This window comes from Rhipicephalus microplus, chromosome 3 (genome assembly GCF_043290135.1).
Source record: "Rhipicephalus microplus isolate Deutch F79 chromosome 3, USDA_Rmic, whole genome shotgun sequence".
NCBI lineage: Eukaryota > Metazoa > Arthropoda > Arachnida > Ixodida > Ixodidae > Rhipicephalus > Rhipicephalus microplus.
In genome coordinates this window covers 83,768,955-83,784,260 of record NC_134702.1, presented here as the reverse complement: position 1 = coordinate 83,784,260, position 15,306 = coordinate 83,768,955, and the positions used below count along the sequence as shown (strand labels likewise).

Genomic DNA, 15,306 nt, shown 5'->3' with positions numbered 1-15,306 from the left:
GTAGTTTTTGCGTTACTTGTACTTTTCTTTCTTTCAGTACCTCTTCTGTCCAGAATGTGTCCAAGTGACACCTACAAGGTCTACAAGAGTGGTGAGCCCATGCCTCATTTTGTTATTATTATTATTATTATTATTATTATTATTATTATTATTATTATTATTATTATTATTATTATTATTATTCATGCAAGTCACTTGGAGCACTAGCCACATAAAAATTTTAAAGCTTGAAAACATGGCAATCATTTTAGTTCAAATGTGGGAGAGCTCAGCATCTGATTATTGAGAATATCATTAATGCACGACCAATTTCACCGCAAAGGGGAGCAGCCTGTTGTAATCGATTTCTTTCAGCTTCATGGTTTGATTTCTTTTAACATCCACACTTTTTTTTTATTAACAGTTTATTACCAGGTATTAATAGTTTATTACCAGGTATTAACAGGTATCAAACAACATACTGTGCTCACACAATGATTATAATTTTTTTTTAATTTGTTCTAGGAGCTAATGTACGGATAGACACCACTCTGCTTGGATTTGACCAGTCCAACTGGCAGCGTGGCCGCAGGAGCTACATATTCAAGGGGCAAGGTCAGTCTTCGATCTACGCGACATCCCCGAGAGGTCTATTTGATCTCCGAGGTCTCTACCACAAAGCCGTAAATAGGATCTGGATCTTGGGATACTTAATTGGATCATCTTGCACTCAAATATGAATTGATGAAGTGTTTCAAAGGCACTGCTTGGCCTTAAGGCATGTCGAAGTAGGAAGAAAGATTCTGACTGATTTCAGCTGACTGGGTTTCCTAATACAAGTTTCAAATATTGTGTTCATGTGTGTTGAGCTCTGCTCTGGTTGTAATGCAGTTGTCATTGGTTACAGTTTAATGGGTATTTTTGTGCAAATCAAGTTTTAATTGGCACATGATTTCTTTGACTCAAACAAAATCGGGAATAAAAGAATGTTTTTCGATTTAGTTCATATTCTCTCTCCCCTTAACTGAGCTATTCAACGCTGGATGCATTTCCTCTGTGCAGTGTTAGCATAAAGTTCACCTTTATTTTTTTTTCTTCTCCCACCTGTGGATGTGCAGAGGATCTCGCACTGATGATGGAGGTGGACCACGACAGCTGCCAGGTTCATGTGGAGCAAATGCAGGTGTTGCCGCCCGAGTACGTCGACCTCACGGGGAGCTTGCGGCCTTCGCAGGAGGCCATCTCGGCACGCCTCACTTCTCCCGTCGTGGCCACGTACATAGACACCGACAAGATCAGCTTTGAAAGGTGAAATGGACAGGGCTGCTTTGTACTGGCAGACTCTTTTGTTTGCTTGATTTGCTAAAATGGTTTATTTTACTGCAGCATTAGTTTAACACCCCTGACATACTGAAAATTTTCTTTTTTTGTCTCTTTTGCGCGTCACGCTGAGTGTGGAAGTTCCTTAAATATATATATTTTCTCCCACTGTCTCTCGTTGATTGATTGTGTTAAGCTTGACCACGAAATGTTATTACCGTGGAAAAACTAGACCTCAAAGCATTATGTAACAACACTCGGTATGAGGACTAATATTCTGCACGTTTCACAACTGCTCTCTCTGATACTGTGAGTTAAAAAACTTGTTGGCACAAGTGCAAAAGTAGCACATACTCTAGGGATTGTGCTACACATGAGAGCTGTGAGAAATTCCTGTGTGTATGTTGTGCATGCGTGAATGCGTTTGTGGACACGAGTGCATGCGTTTGTCAAATTCAAGTAGTTCTAGCCAGTTGCTAGGCATTCCTTTGCTTTACGTTTTCAGCAAATTTTCGTTTGCTTCACTTGCACGCAGGAACAAGTCTGGAATACTCGGCTGGAAGAGTGACAAGAGCGAAACGATCAATGGCCACAACTGCAAAGTGAGCAAGCTCATCCCGAGATTGAATTGTGACCGGCCATTTAGGACTGCTTAATTGGTCAACTATTTACTGTAGCCTAAATACCGACTGTGGCTACCCGCAGTTGCTTGCACAAGTTGTGCAAACTGTGCACAATATTGTGGGTTTGATCGACAGGCCTGGTAGCAACATTATAGAGGGGTAGGAATGCAGGAAAATGTTCTGTACGCTGCTTTGGGTGCAGGTTAGATAAACCCATGTTGGCAAAACAAATCTTGAGCCCTGTACTGCAGAGCAGCTTGTAACACTCTGTTGTTTTGGAGCAAAAAACAAATTTGATGTGTTCCAGAAGACACGCAGGCAACGTTAATAGAACTTGCAGCTCTGTGACATTATGAGAACAGAGATATTAATGTATCTCACAAGACTGTAATTAGACGCAAAGAAAGTGACGGCAATATCACATACCCAGTTACTGTTTTGTTAACGTTGCCGGAGACCTTGTCAATGTGTGGCACGAGTTATGGCCTTTTAATCTGCATAGAATTCTGTCACATGGTTTGCACCTTGCCCTGCTTGTGCAGTGACAACAGGAAGCAGCATACTTTGCAGCCCAAGGAAGGCATAGAGAGAGTAATTGCAATTTATCTATAACTAATAATGAATGAATGGGAAATCAAAGCGGAAATAAAGGCTTCTTTGTTAGCACTCATGGAAAAATCTCCTCAGGCAATGTTTTAAGCGCTCCTCTACATAGTTACCAAAAGCTAAGATCACCTTTGCTTTGTTTGCTTTTCTTGCGATCATTGAAAGGGATGGCGTCAAATTAAAATTGAGACCTCCCGCTTCTGTTTTTCATGTTTACATGTATGCCAAGAGTATTCTGGGCCGCTTATTCGCAAAGGGGGCAAATTTTATGCATAGGCTTGCCATTAACGCAGGTTTTCAGTGCAACAAATGTGGAACTCGTAACCAAGACCAGGGTGGAGCACCTTTCTGAAGCAGACAAGGCACGTCACAAGGCTGCACGGTCCCCATTGCAGTCTTTCTTAGGCACCGTCGAGGTGGAAGAAGGTGCCGCTCTGGAAATGCCAAACGGGGTCGGTGTTTTTTTTTTTTTTTTCCCCTCTTTCTGTACGACCTTGACTTGCTAATATTCGAGAATGACAGTCCTATATGTCGCTTGTTCTCACCAGTACTTACAGCTTCAGTCAGAGCTGGCAGTTTTCTTCCTATCACCAACCAGTCGTGCTAATGTTTAAAACGAGGTTCCCTGGCTTTAAATAACCCTTGTACCTCTGTAAAATATTTGCAGGTAGCATTTTTAGCTGCATTCTCGCTGAAGAGGTTGTCAGGTACTTAGTTTATATCAGCATAAGGTGCGAAATGTGCCTATTCTTTATAAAAGTTCTGCACTTGTTGTTGAACCTATACTAGCAATAAATAACATGTTAAGTTGGTGTATATGTCAGCATCAGTCTTCTTCAGTTGTACAAAAGCGCAGTTCATTATGCTGGGATGTATTGTGAAACCGGTATAAATGGTGGAGTGACTTGATTTAAGGGACTATATTTGACTATTGGGCTTACTTGGTTATTGCAATTTTAGTGCTTTGCTTGCCTTTCTAAGACTGGGCATAGTATGGCTCATTAAGGAGTTGTTAGATGGTTGACTCTCGGATTTCACAGCGCATTCATTTCTTCACCGTTGCTGCGACATTATAGTATGTATTAAAGCGCGCGTTGCTGCTCTCCGTGTTTGCACCGCCGGAAAAACAAAACTCTTGCCTGTTTTCTCAGCAGCACCAACTCGGCATTGTACGAAGAAATTGTGCAAGTCTGCAGGCGTATCCCGTTTATGTCGGCAAGTGTGTTGGGCACTTTTGCGGGCTTTCCGCATTATGTGCTAAAGTACAAGACGTGGCTGCATGACCCCAAGTGTATTTTAGCGCTGACACACTTAAGTAATAAAAGAAACCCCAGGCTTGGACTTATTGTACTCGTAAATCTTTTGAAGTGAAAGCTGTCGTACAAGGGGCACTGACACATGATTATAGGATATTTATAATAGGGGTGTGCGAATGTCAAAATTTTCGAATACGAATCGAGTACGAATGCATAGCTTCGAATACAAATCGAATATTGAATAATGAAGAGGTGTAATTTTTTTTCACCAGTAATCTTTTACTCAATCACATACTTGGGTTGGAAACAACACAATTGTTATTATACTCAGTTATTGCACACAATATTTTTTTTTAAATGTCACCATCTGTACTTTCCAGAAAGCATAAGACGTCAATAGTTGAGTTTGTGACTGATGCCTTGGGTTCAATCCACATGTAGAACAAACCTTTTGTATTTTTTTTTATGTGGTAGGACTTATTAAAAAAACAAAAAAGAAAAGCGTTTGTACCTTCTATGATGACAAGTGAGAAAGGAGGGTTGATTGCAGGAGACGCTGCATGAGCGTGATGTGCGTACGATGGATTTTCAAAGGCGCTTTCAGGAACACAGCGGAACTACGCAGTAATCCGTCCGTCACCTTACATGCGTCCCCATTAGCAACGAAAAATTGTATGCGATGACGGCATTGTAACATTACTGAAAGTGCATGGCCTTTTTTATGTTTGCCATTGTGTGGAAAAACACTTGAGCTCATTCGCATGACGATATCCGCTATCATGAAATCATTATGCAGCTAAGAACAGGGTATACATGCTGGCGTAGCGGCCCAACTGACAGACGACTCGTCAGGCTTCAACATGTGCACGTACGTTTCTACGGTGATCCACTGGCCAAAACTGGCGTGACTAAACATGAAACGCGTTACCATCGTACGTCAAACTGAGTGTGCCCCTAGCTAATTGCATGCAGTGAATCGCCTACTAAGCTCACTTTATCAGCTCCGCGTCCTGTAACGTATACACGAGCATTTGCCCTTGCGTAGAGATTTTTTTTCTTCGTGCTTGCTCAGCACGGGACCAAGCAAATGTGGGAAGACTATTTTGTCGAGCCAATGCGGCGACGGCGGCGAGTTACCTTCGTTTCCACGAGCGATACGCATTTGCGGTCCCTTGCACAAGGGCGCGGCAGCACACGGCGTGGTCAGTACGCTCACAAGAACCGTAACAGCGCTAAACCATAACAGTGCTAAACCGCTAAGCCACACGTACTGCCGTGCAGGCAGTACATGATTTAGATTGATTGAAATAGTTATCATTGGTAGGTTTGTCGCGATGACTTGCCGCTGCATTCGTTGGTAGCCGTGATCACGCTCCCATGAATTTCCATGCTAGCACGATCACCGCACTTGCGCCGAAGTCATAGTAATCACTGTGTGATCTACTGAGACTCTTATGGAAAATGCAAAAAATCGTAAGTTCTTCACAATAGCATATGCAAACGAATAGGCCTGTGCGAATAGTGAATTTTAAGTTTGAAGCGAATAGTGATTTTTCGAATTTCGTATCGAATTGGAATAGTATATATGCAATATAAAGAAAAACGGGCATATTTATAGTGACCTTACTAACCTGCACAATATTTTTTTAAAAATGAAACAGAGCCTCCACGCAAATTTTCTTTTTTTTTTGTTCAAAACAAGTTGAAAGAACTTTGAGTAACAGCAGGATTTTACTTTCAGCAGGATGCGAGTCGTAACCCTTAAAATACGTAACATTTTAAGATTTATGATTCCTAGAGCATATAAGCTGTCATAACTAGCTTTTAAGCTTAATAAAATGAATTGATTTGAGAATATTTTCACTTAAAGGGGCCGTGTGACACTTTTTCACGTAGCCATGGAGTGCATTCACTGAAGACTCGTGCTTATTTATTGCCTCATGAATTCACCGCCGCAACTATTTTTCCAATCCGTCGTGTACACGCGGAGTTGCAGAAATTTCTCGCACGGTGCAAGCACGTTCTCTCTTCTCATCCTGACGAAAGCACTGGAAGCTAAGCAGAAAGGGATGCCACGGGAAAAGAAAATACGTCGCATGTGCCTTTTGAGCTTGTGGAGTCATTTGCCGAGAGAGGAGAGCAATTTTTAGCTGACTTTGAGAATTTGTTGTGAATCGCGTGCTGCGCTATAATATTTGACCTGCGTGTCCCCGGTAGCCTCCACTGCCGATCGGCAGCGTTTTCAGACAGTGCTGAAAAAGAATTGCAGGGCCCCTTTAAATTTGAAGGGGTGCTTCGCGGCAGAATAGATTTTTTTTGGATAGGTGCTTTCATGGTTCAGCATTCCTACACTGAAGTAAAACCATTTTTACAGGCAATACTGGATTAGTATGCATTTTTTTATTCCTTGCAAATACTTCGAAATTTTCAATAATTTAAATTCGAATACCCTAATATTCGTTTGAATATATGAAGCATACGAATAATCGCACAAGCCTACAAACGAATGTCCGTGAACATCGAATATTTGAAGAATATTTGAGTCGGTTCGAGTATACAAAATTTCCGAGTATGTGGTTATCAAGTTGACTACGAATATTATAAATGCAATATTCGCCGAATATTCGATACTTTCCAATATTTGCACACCCCTAATTTATAAGCTGAGTAGTCATTGAGTGCTGTACAGTGAATACGGGATCTTGAATGGGAGAGGTGCTAATGCTTTAATCTCGTGTAAAAGCCAGCATTCATGCACAAAGCTAGAACTGTCGTGCAGTGTGAAGCACTTCATTTAACTGTATTCTTCGTTTTAAAAGCATTGATATGTCAGCCCATTCCTTTAATCTCTCTCGCAGGATGTGACGGAGTGGCGGGGCAACCCTTGCCACATTCGTCCAGAAGAATATTTTAACGCCAAAGTGGACTTGGGAGGCCGAGATATCGGGCGACCGAGAGAGGCAACAGTACGCACCCAAAAGTTTCGTGCCAATCTATGGCTCTGCGAGGACTATCCGCTGTCCTTACCTCAGCAGGTCAGATTTATTCTTGCTTCGCTTGGCATAGTTTGTGTTGCTCCTGTGCAGTTTGTCTATGCTTGTAGAACATGCATCTTTTTTTTTTTTTTACTCTTTCGAGCGGAAGAGGGAAGCCATGATTGCCTGAGCTACATTCGGTGAAGGATTTCACCTATAAAAAAAGAAATCTCCCTCACCCACTGTGTTCTAGTGGTTAAGCTGCATGGCTGCTGGCCTGCAGGTTACGAGATCGAATCCCGGCCACGGTAGCCGCATTTTGACCGAGTCTGTAATGCTCGAGGCCTATGTACTTGCATTCGGGTGCATGCGAAAGAACCCCATGTGGTCAAAGTTTCCGGAGCCGTCCACCACACTGCCTCTCATATTATATTAAAAATTTTGCCTTTTGCTTATTTTGCCTGTGATCGGTGCCTATGTGATCAGTGCCTCTCCTTCACATCGCATTTCAACGTGTTTAGAAGATTTTCTTAGTCATCATTGGGGATGTCGTTGTGCCAGATAAATGACATACAGAATGCTTGTCAGACAAAACACTTGATATCGTGTTCCATTATTCTCTCGTTCTGTGTGGTGATAAGTATGCCTTTCATGTGTGTCCTCATAAGTTGGACTTGTCAGTGGTTGGAAGGAAAAGCAATGCACATTTTCATTTGCACAAACTTGATGAGCAAATATCACCATGGACGTATACTTGATTAATCACTTCAAGGCAGTGGTTCTCAGCCATGGATATTTTGGGGACCCCTTGTAGACTAGTGGAAGTGATGGGGGACCTCTTGCAGCGGAGGGGAGGGAGGTGGGGTACGTAGATAAATTAACGCAACTGGAGTGTGAAACAGGTGCCTTTTATTGCTACCAAAAACATCAAACAAGTGTGCCACATCACTTCATATTGCACAGTTCATCAATACGTGGCACAGTCACGCTTAAAGAAAAATTCAGGTGAGGGTTTTGCGGATCATAGAAATGGCTTCGCGGACCCCCATTTGAGTACCACTGTGTTAAGGGATAAAATTACCTTGATAAGATTTCACCTGTGTAGCATTGTTTGGTACACGTGAACCCCCAATTAATGTTTCAAGTGTTACAGGATGTTCATCTGCAGGCAACAGTGCAAGGAGCAGCGCTAACATTTGTGTAGATGCCTATGCATTTGATGTTTAGTGTCTGCATAAGGGATGGCATCCTTTACATTGATCGGCTGGGACTATTGCCCGATTATTTAGACTTTCATAAGACTCACCATTATCAATAACGCCATGCCAGTACTGTGCAGCAGTACTGGCCTTTGTCCAGGGATTTGCGTAGGTGCTGAAGATGCACCCAGCCACCTCTTAAAAGCTTATCGGTGGTTTCTCTGTTTTTGCCCCCCCCCCCCCCCCCCCAGATTCTTCCAATTGTAGACCTCATGTCAATCAACAGCAACCACTTTGCCAGACTACGGGACTTCATCACGCTGCAACTGCCAGCGGGCTTCCCAGTCAAAATTGGTACGAATGCTTTGTTTGTTTTTGATGCATGATCATTTATTGTCGAAAGTTCCGGTAGAGGTACTCTTGCATGTGTGTTGTCACTGCCTCGACATGTTTAAGATGTTTGCTCAAATGTTTGTCATTTGCAACCTTGTGCAAATAATGAATTTTAGGTTTGAAGCGAATAGTGATTTGGTTGACTGATTTTGAATCGAAGTCGTACAGTGTATATCACATAAAGAAAAATGGACATATTTTTAATGACCCAACTAACGTGCACAATATTTTTTCCAATTTGAAAGAAGGCCTGTGCAAATAAATGCCTTTCTTTTTGGTTCAAGGGAAGTATAAACATTGGGAATAGTAGCAGGATTTCACTTTCAGTAAAATTAAAGTGGGGAAGCTGTAAAATATGTTGCATTTTAAAATATTCTGTACTTTGAGCGTATGAGTCGGTATAACAAGCTTTTAAAAATTTTTTTAATGATGAATTGATGTGTGTGTAATATGTTCATTTAAAGGGCCAGTAAACCATGCCCAGGTCCAAAAATTCTTATTAATAGAAATTTGTGCAGTTTACTTTGTGAAAATACAGCCGCAAGAATTTTGTGAGTACACCTTATATTAAGCTATTTACAAGCGATAAAACGTCACTTTCAGCTGTTCTCCTTCAGAAGGAGGTGAAGGCGTAGCCCATCATGACTCCGCTCACTTCGGCAACGTGACAAGACGTCAGCAATTGGCGTCATCGGCGAGCTCGATCAATCTCAACGCGCTTCCGCTTGCTGCGATGCCTGGTTGTTTACTGTTTACTTGGTGCTGATGCTTCTCCACAGTCCAGTCGCTCAATTCGCAGTCGACAACAATTTTCAGCAAAACTGCATTCCAAAACAAGGATAAGAAGTTGGCCCAATTTTTCGGGAGTTCAATTTTTTTAAAGCAGACTGTCATGCCATCTGGGAGCAGCAACACAAAACACAAATAATGCGTTTAATAGTGAGTGTGCTTATTAAAATAGGTGGCGCGACAATGTGCTCAGCCGCATAAACTGGGCCAAGTGTCTGGATTTCGATACATGGAGCATATGGGGAGTTTCGCAACTCGTATAATGGAATAGCTCTGTCGTAGCTGTGGGTGGGAACAGGAACTGTCGTTGGCTTCACTAATGTTTATTCAGACTTGGTTTTGACCAGCCCCGCCGCGGTGGTCTAGTGGTTAAGGTACTCGGCTGCTGACCCGCAGGTCGCGGGTTCGATTCCCGGCTGCGGCGGCTGCATTTCCGATGGAGGCGGAAATGTTGTAGGCCCGTGTGCTCAGATTTGGGCGCACGTTAAAGAACCCCAGGTGGTCTAAATTTCCGGAGCCCTCCACTACGGCGTCTCTCATAATCAAATGGTGGTTTTGGGACGTTAAACCCCACAAATCAATCAATCAAATCAATCAATTGGTTTTGACCAGTCGACGAGCTGCGTGCTGCATCATGTCGCCGATCGCTGAGTTGTCGTCATTGCGCGGTCAAGGAGCATTGGTCAGGCGTAGGAAAAAAAGCGCGGAAATAGTTTTTTGAAATGGAGGCTCTGCGCAGCTCTGTAATATTCAGATAATGTGATCGCTGTGGTCTACTCTATGAATTACCAAGGTTGTTCGGGAGGTGTAAAAAGAAGTCTGAGCCTGTTGACTGGCCCTTTAACCTTGAAGGGAGGGGGGGGGGGGGGTGCATGCTTCGCATCAGGGCAGATTTCCTCTGAATAGGTGTTTTGATGGCTCAGCACTTCCTCAATGCAGTGAAACTACCTTTACAGGAGGTTACATACAGATTACTTAACATAAATTTAGGTAAGTGTTTTGGTAGGTGGCCAATATGCCAACTTATGCACTGAAATTGCTGAATAACCCACACCTCAACCTTAGCTCCAAACTTTTCATATATTTAGTGTGTGTTATGTGTGAGAAAATACGCTCACTCGGTGTGCGGCGAAGTTCGTCCGAGTTGGTGCTAATGCACTATAAAAGATGATCATTGTCAGGACCAATGGACGAGTGATAATCAACAGGTCTTCTTAACTTTTGTGGTCAATACATGAAATCGCACTGCAGCAAAGTTCCGCAACAGCAAACTTTTTGCCACTCACCCCGCCCACTTTCAATTTCGTGGAAGTGGGATGTGACTGCGTTGTTGAAAGTTACCAGTGGTATGGTAGATGAGCTGTCAGAGGTCTCAAATGCTTATGTGAGCAACTATAACTTGAAGCATTTTTCAGATGTGATAAAACATGGTTCTAGCAAAAAAAAAAAAAAGTCAAGTAGCAAAGCCTACTAGCCGTAATGTACATTTCCTGCTAAGTGTCCAGTATTTTGCACGGGGCAAACATTTTTAAGAGCTAGCATTCACTCTGAGCCTTTTCCTGAGCTCCACAGTAGTGGGGGGTGCAACATGTGTGGATGCTCTAAGCTCATCTGCAAGGTTCAGAGAATATACCACCCTTGGATAGCCTACAAGGTGTTTTGTGATCATGCCTTCAAGTGTCTCCATTTCTCTGCTAAAGAAATGTTTAAACTCAAGCTGAAGCAACCAGCTCAGTTTGTGGCTCTTTTGTTGTGCGTACAGGAAACACCAGTAGAAGGATCATGCATTTAATTACTCATTGCTAGATCTGTCTGAGCTAGTAACAACTTGGAAAAAGCTTGATTGATAGTGCTACATTTTCAAAGCTTTATAGCCAAAGCTGTCTCCTCTGTAAGACCGAAGGTTAAGGAGATAAAGTAGGCAGTAGAACAATAACTTTTTTGTTAGTCTACATATCAATAAATGGGCAAACTAAGTAAAAAAAAAAAGAATGGAAAGTGTTCGCCAAAACACCAAAATCTCATAAAATTGCTTAAATGGGATCACAGCATGAATGGAGCTAATGCATCTCATTTGTTTGATTTTAGGGTTTGGTGCTGCACCCCTATACATCTTTCTCAGTTAACAAAGGGCCTGTCAAATGGACAATATTTTCACAGTTTCTTAAGATTTAGTTGATATTCTGCAGTGCCTCGTTTTGCATCAACTTGAAAGGCAACTTACAGGAACTTGAAAGGCAACAAGATAGTGTTTCGTTTATTGTTCGTTGCATTGGTCTTTGGCAGTCACAACATGCTGCAATATTGTGATAGAGCTAGAAGTAAAAAGATCATGTGTAAGATAGAGAAGGACGTGCTGCATTTCAAGTGTGAGCATTTATCAACAGCGAGCAATAGTTTTGAAGAGGAGGCAGCGACCTACTCTGTGTACCAAGTTGGTCTAGTGCAGAAGAATAGGAGGGACAGATGGAGAGCCGAAAAAAAAAAAGCAATAAAGTCTCAGTTTCGTCACAAGAGCAAAGTAATAAATGTGATAGCAACTGTTTGGAACTTCATACAAAGAAAGGCTAGCAGCTCACTTCTTTCGCCCGCATGGCAGCTGCAGCCAGTGAAGCGACCTCCAAGAGAACTATGGCTTCAACGCAAACTTTGCAATAAAGTCAACATGTTCAAAGCTGTGAGCCGTCTGTTGAACCCTCCTCAAGAGATAAGTGTCTACCTCCTATAGGTCATAGTACAGGGCAGAAAGATGCGCAACCCGACTCCAGTGAAAGATGAACAGGGAGACTACCTTAAAAGCTATTTAGTATGCTGGAGAACGTATGCATGCTTGGTCAAACAGTTTAACGTGTCATGCCGTTGAACGAGCATCGCAACTTTAGATCCTCAGTCGCGTGCTTGAGAAAAAAATTTCTTTTCATCTATTTTACTTTTCAGGGTTTTACATATATATTCTTACACAGGCATACCGTGAAATCCTGAGCAAGTGCCCCTCTCCGCTTCCCCTTTTTTTGGGAGACTTGAAATATGTGCCAATGACTAATTGAGTGCCCCTCCCCTATTCTCTTCCTTTCTCTCTCCTTTTTTATTTAGTTGCAAGCTATTCTTTGCTGCAGAACCCTGCAGGAGCAGTTTCTAGAAAGCAAAGTTCTGGGAGTCTCAAGATATGTGCATAATCTTTTAGTATATTTACAGTGTGATGCCTCAGGCTTGAATTCTTACCTTTAAGAACGTTAATATTATAAGTCAACCTATGCTAAGTGTCCCAAATGTGGCACTTGCCGATCACAGATTTTAACTGAAAAAATTTATACCATTTTAATATACCGCACGGAGCATTGTGGCAAAACAGTTTTCTCGAAAAAAAGTTCTTCAATGTGCCATTTGTCTCGTATTTGACCGTATATTTCGTACGGTTGTGGTCCAAGTAAAAATTCTTATAATGTGGCATTTGATAAAACACTTAACTGCTGAGTGATGAAGGAGGTCTAGTCATTTCTTGTTATAAGAAAAAAAAATTGTTGAATGTGGTTCTTTGACACACCTTGCCTTTCTTTCTATTGCCACTTCACGGCAATGCATGGGGTCGCCCTTGCAGCTGACACTCTTCACAGGAAGCAGCAACATCTCTTTTGCTGGTCAGCACTCATTACAGCTTGTGTAGATATTATCAAAATGAGAAATTAAAAAAAAAAGATAGGTAGATGTTCAGAGGAACATAGCAGCTTGAAGTGTTAAAAAAAAATCATGAGTTGTCGCTTGAGCCACTGTTTCGACTAGCAGACATGTCTTCTCCAAGGCTTATAAAAATGTTGACTTATAAAAACGTTGGCTCCACTGACATTCTGTGTTAAAGAACTATTCATCTGTTCAAGATGAGAAACGCAGCTCTCAAAACTAGGGCCCACGTTTCGCAATGGGCCTATAGTCCTTACCTTGTTTCTGACGTGTCGATTTTTTCGCTTCTCAAGGAAATGTCTCCAAGACATTCTTTCTTTGCTTGCTTTTTGTAGTAGATTCACAAAGTTAGTGATTTCGTGCTCTTTTTTCTTCGTCTCTTTCCTCTTTGTCCCATCTGGCAGAGATTCCCCTGTTCCATGTGCTCAATGCCCGAATCACCTTTGGCAACATCAACGCCTTTGACGAGCCCGTCCCAGGGGTGACCACGATGAGGGAGCAGGGAACAGTCATGTGCAAGATTGACGAGAGCTGCTTCGAGGCCCCCAGCAGCTACGCACGGCTCGGTGAGTCACTCGTGTCAGGTCAGGACAAAGAACAGGTCCGGCAGCACACGTTATTCCCATGCCAGGTGGATGCAGTAAGACGTACCCTCAATCCTTATAACTGAACTCCTGCTGAGTATCGCACACTCCCCGTGGCTTTAATGTAGCAGTGCAATGGTCTACTAAGCTTTCGTGGCTCAGGTTGGACTTGCTGTGTTGGCAACTTCAGTACACTTGGATGATGCTGACAAGCAAATATCGACTGAACAACTGGCCAATACAGCCATTGCGACCCAAGGTGGTGCTGAAATTTTCCAGTCATGCTAAGTGGCGCAAATTTTAAGGTGCTTGCCTTCAGCAGACTGGTGAAGCACCAAACAAAAGCGCTGTTTTCTTTGATGTGCCCCGCACTTGCCATAAATCTGCTTGCCTGAGCACTTCATTCACTGCAACTAACAAGCTCTCAGGCATTACTCGCTCACTTGTAGCTAGCACTTGAAGCTTATGGTGAACCACGTTCAAGGACCCCTTTTATGGCTTGTAGGCTAAATTAATTGTAGTGTCATCCTGGTTTATTACACCCTAATAACATATTTGAATAAACTCGCTAACATCGGCTATTTACATGCGCTGCACGATGTGGGCCTACCCCATGCGATCTCCAGTTTCAAATTTTGTGCCAGCTTACCCGATGTTGTTCTTGAATATGTCTAATTGTCCCTATGAGCATTGCTTTTTCACATGAAGCAAAAAAACCTTTTTTATATGCGGTCATCAGTCAGGTTCTTTCTTGCTTCATGGTGAGTCGTTGCACACCATACTCATGATAATTTCTCAGTAGACCCTGTATTTAGCAACTGCTATCAGCTGCATGTATCGGGAATTCGCATATCATGCATGCGCAGCGCTGCTGACGCTACCTCTGGAGCCAGCAAGCATTTTGCATATATGCCGTTTCTAAAACTTTTTCGTCGGCAGTAACATTTGGGTGGCTGAAAACAAACAGTGGGCCTTTATTTACTTCAGTGCATTTTCGTCTGCTGTTATCGAAAGCTGCAGACTACATTTTCCCTTTTTGTTTTCTTTTTTGCGAAGTTTCTTTCATCTTGTTCTTGTGTTGCGGCAGCCTGTCAAATGTTTGCTAAAGAAAGCCTTCGATGACCTGACCTTAATGCTCTATATCTGATCAACTTTGTGCAAACCTGAGGCACTTCCTGTGTCTATCACCCTTTAGGACCAATACCTGTATGCCTGCAGGGAGAAGCTTAAATCTGCTAAACTATGCGCAGCTTTACTACGGGTTTCCTTAATGAATGAGCTGTAGCTTGTAAAAAGAAAATTAGTTATTGAATTTTACAATAGTCATAAAAAATGACACAAGATTGGTTGCATATATGGTATTATGCTAGAGCAAGTCTGAGCGTATCTGCCCCGCCGCGGTGGTCTAGTGGCTAAGGTACTCGGCTGCTGACCCGCAGGTTGCGGGATCAAAACCCGGCTTCGGTGGCTGCATTTCCGATGGAGGCAGAAATGCTGTAGGCCCGTGTGCTCAGATTTGGGTGCACATTAAAGAACCCCAGGTGGTCGAAATTTCCGGAGCCCTCCACTACGGCATCTCTCATAATCATATGGTGGTTTTGGGACGTTGATGAAGTAGTTGCAGTATGGCCATGATTGCTTGCAATATGAATTTAACTGCGTGAGCTGTGTCTTGAGCAGCATGCCCAAACGAAAAGTGCAGAGCGTTTTGCCTCGCCAGCAATGTGCTCACCTTTTTCTTTTTGTTACACATGTCAACACTGGACAACTGAGCAGTTATCAATCACTCCATCACAAATAAAAAGAAAATAAAAATAAAAAAGAAGTTTCAAAGTTAGGACAATGGTGTTTTTGGGGAAACAAGCTGCGCTAGGGGTAAAGATAATCCCAAGTATTGGAGTGGC

At 42.5% G+C, this 15,306-nt stretch overlaps 1 protein-coding gene across 3 annotated transcripts in view; it reads left to right on the top strand.

Annotated features, from left to right (window-relative positions):
- The window catches only part of LOC119172909 (ankyrin repeat domain-containing protein 13D), a 39,857-nt gene that overhangs the window by 10,315 nt on the left and 14,236 nt on the right, over nucleotides 1-15,306 (top strand). For all 3 annotated transcript variants that reach the window (XR_012894302.1, XM_037424054.2, XM_075889902.1), the window contains 8 exons: nucleotides 38-91; nucleotides 505-594; nucleotides 1,098-1,287; nucleotides 1,835-1,901; nucleotides 2,822-2,980; nucleotides 6,643-6,819; nucleotides 8,210-8,312; nucleotides 13,223-13,384. Coding sequence is in view for 2 of the 3 variants with exons in the window: in XM_037424054.2 (XP_037279951.2) it covers nucleotides 38-91; nucleotides 505-594; nucleotides 1,098-1,287; nucleotides 1,835-1,901; nucleotides 2,822-2,980; nucleotides 6,643-6,819; nucleotides 8,210-8,312; nucleotides 13,223-13,384 (1,002 nt within the window). In the remaining variant the exon portion in view is untranslated. The remainder of the gene's footprint in view (nucleotides 1-37; nucleotides 92-504; nucleotides 595-1,097; nucleotides 1,288-1,834; nucleotides 1,902-2,821; nucleotides 2,981-6,642; nucleotides 6,820-8,209; nucleotides 8,313-13,222; nucleotides 13,385-15,306) is intronic.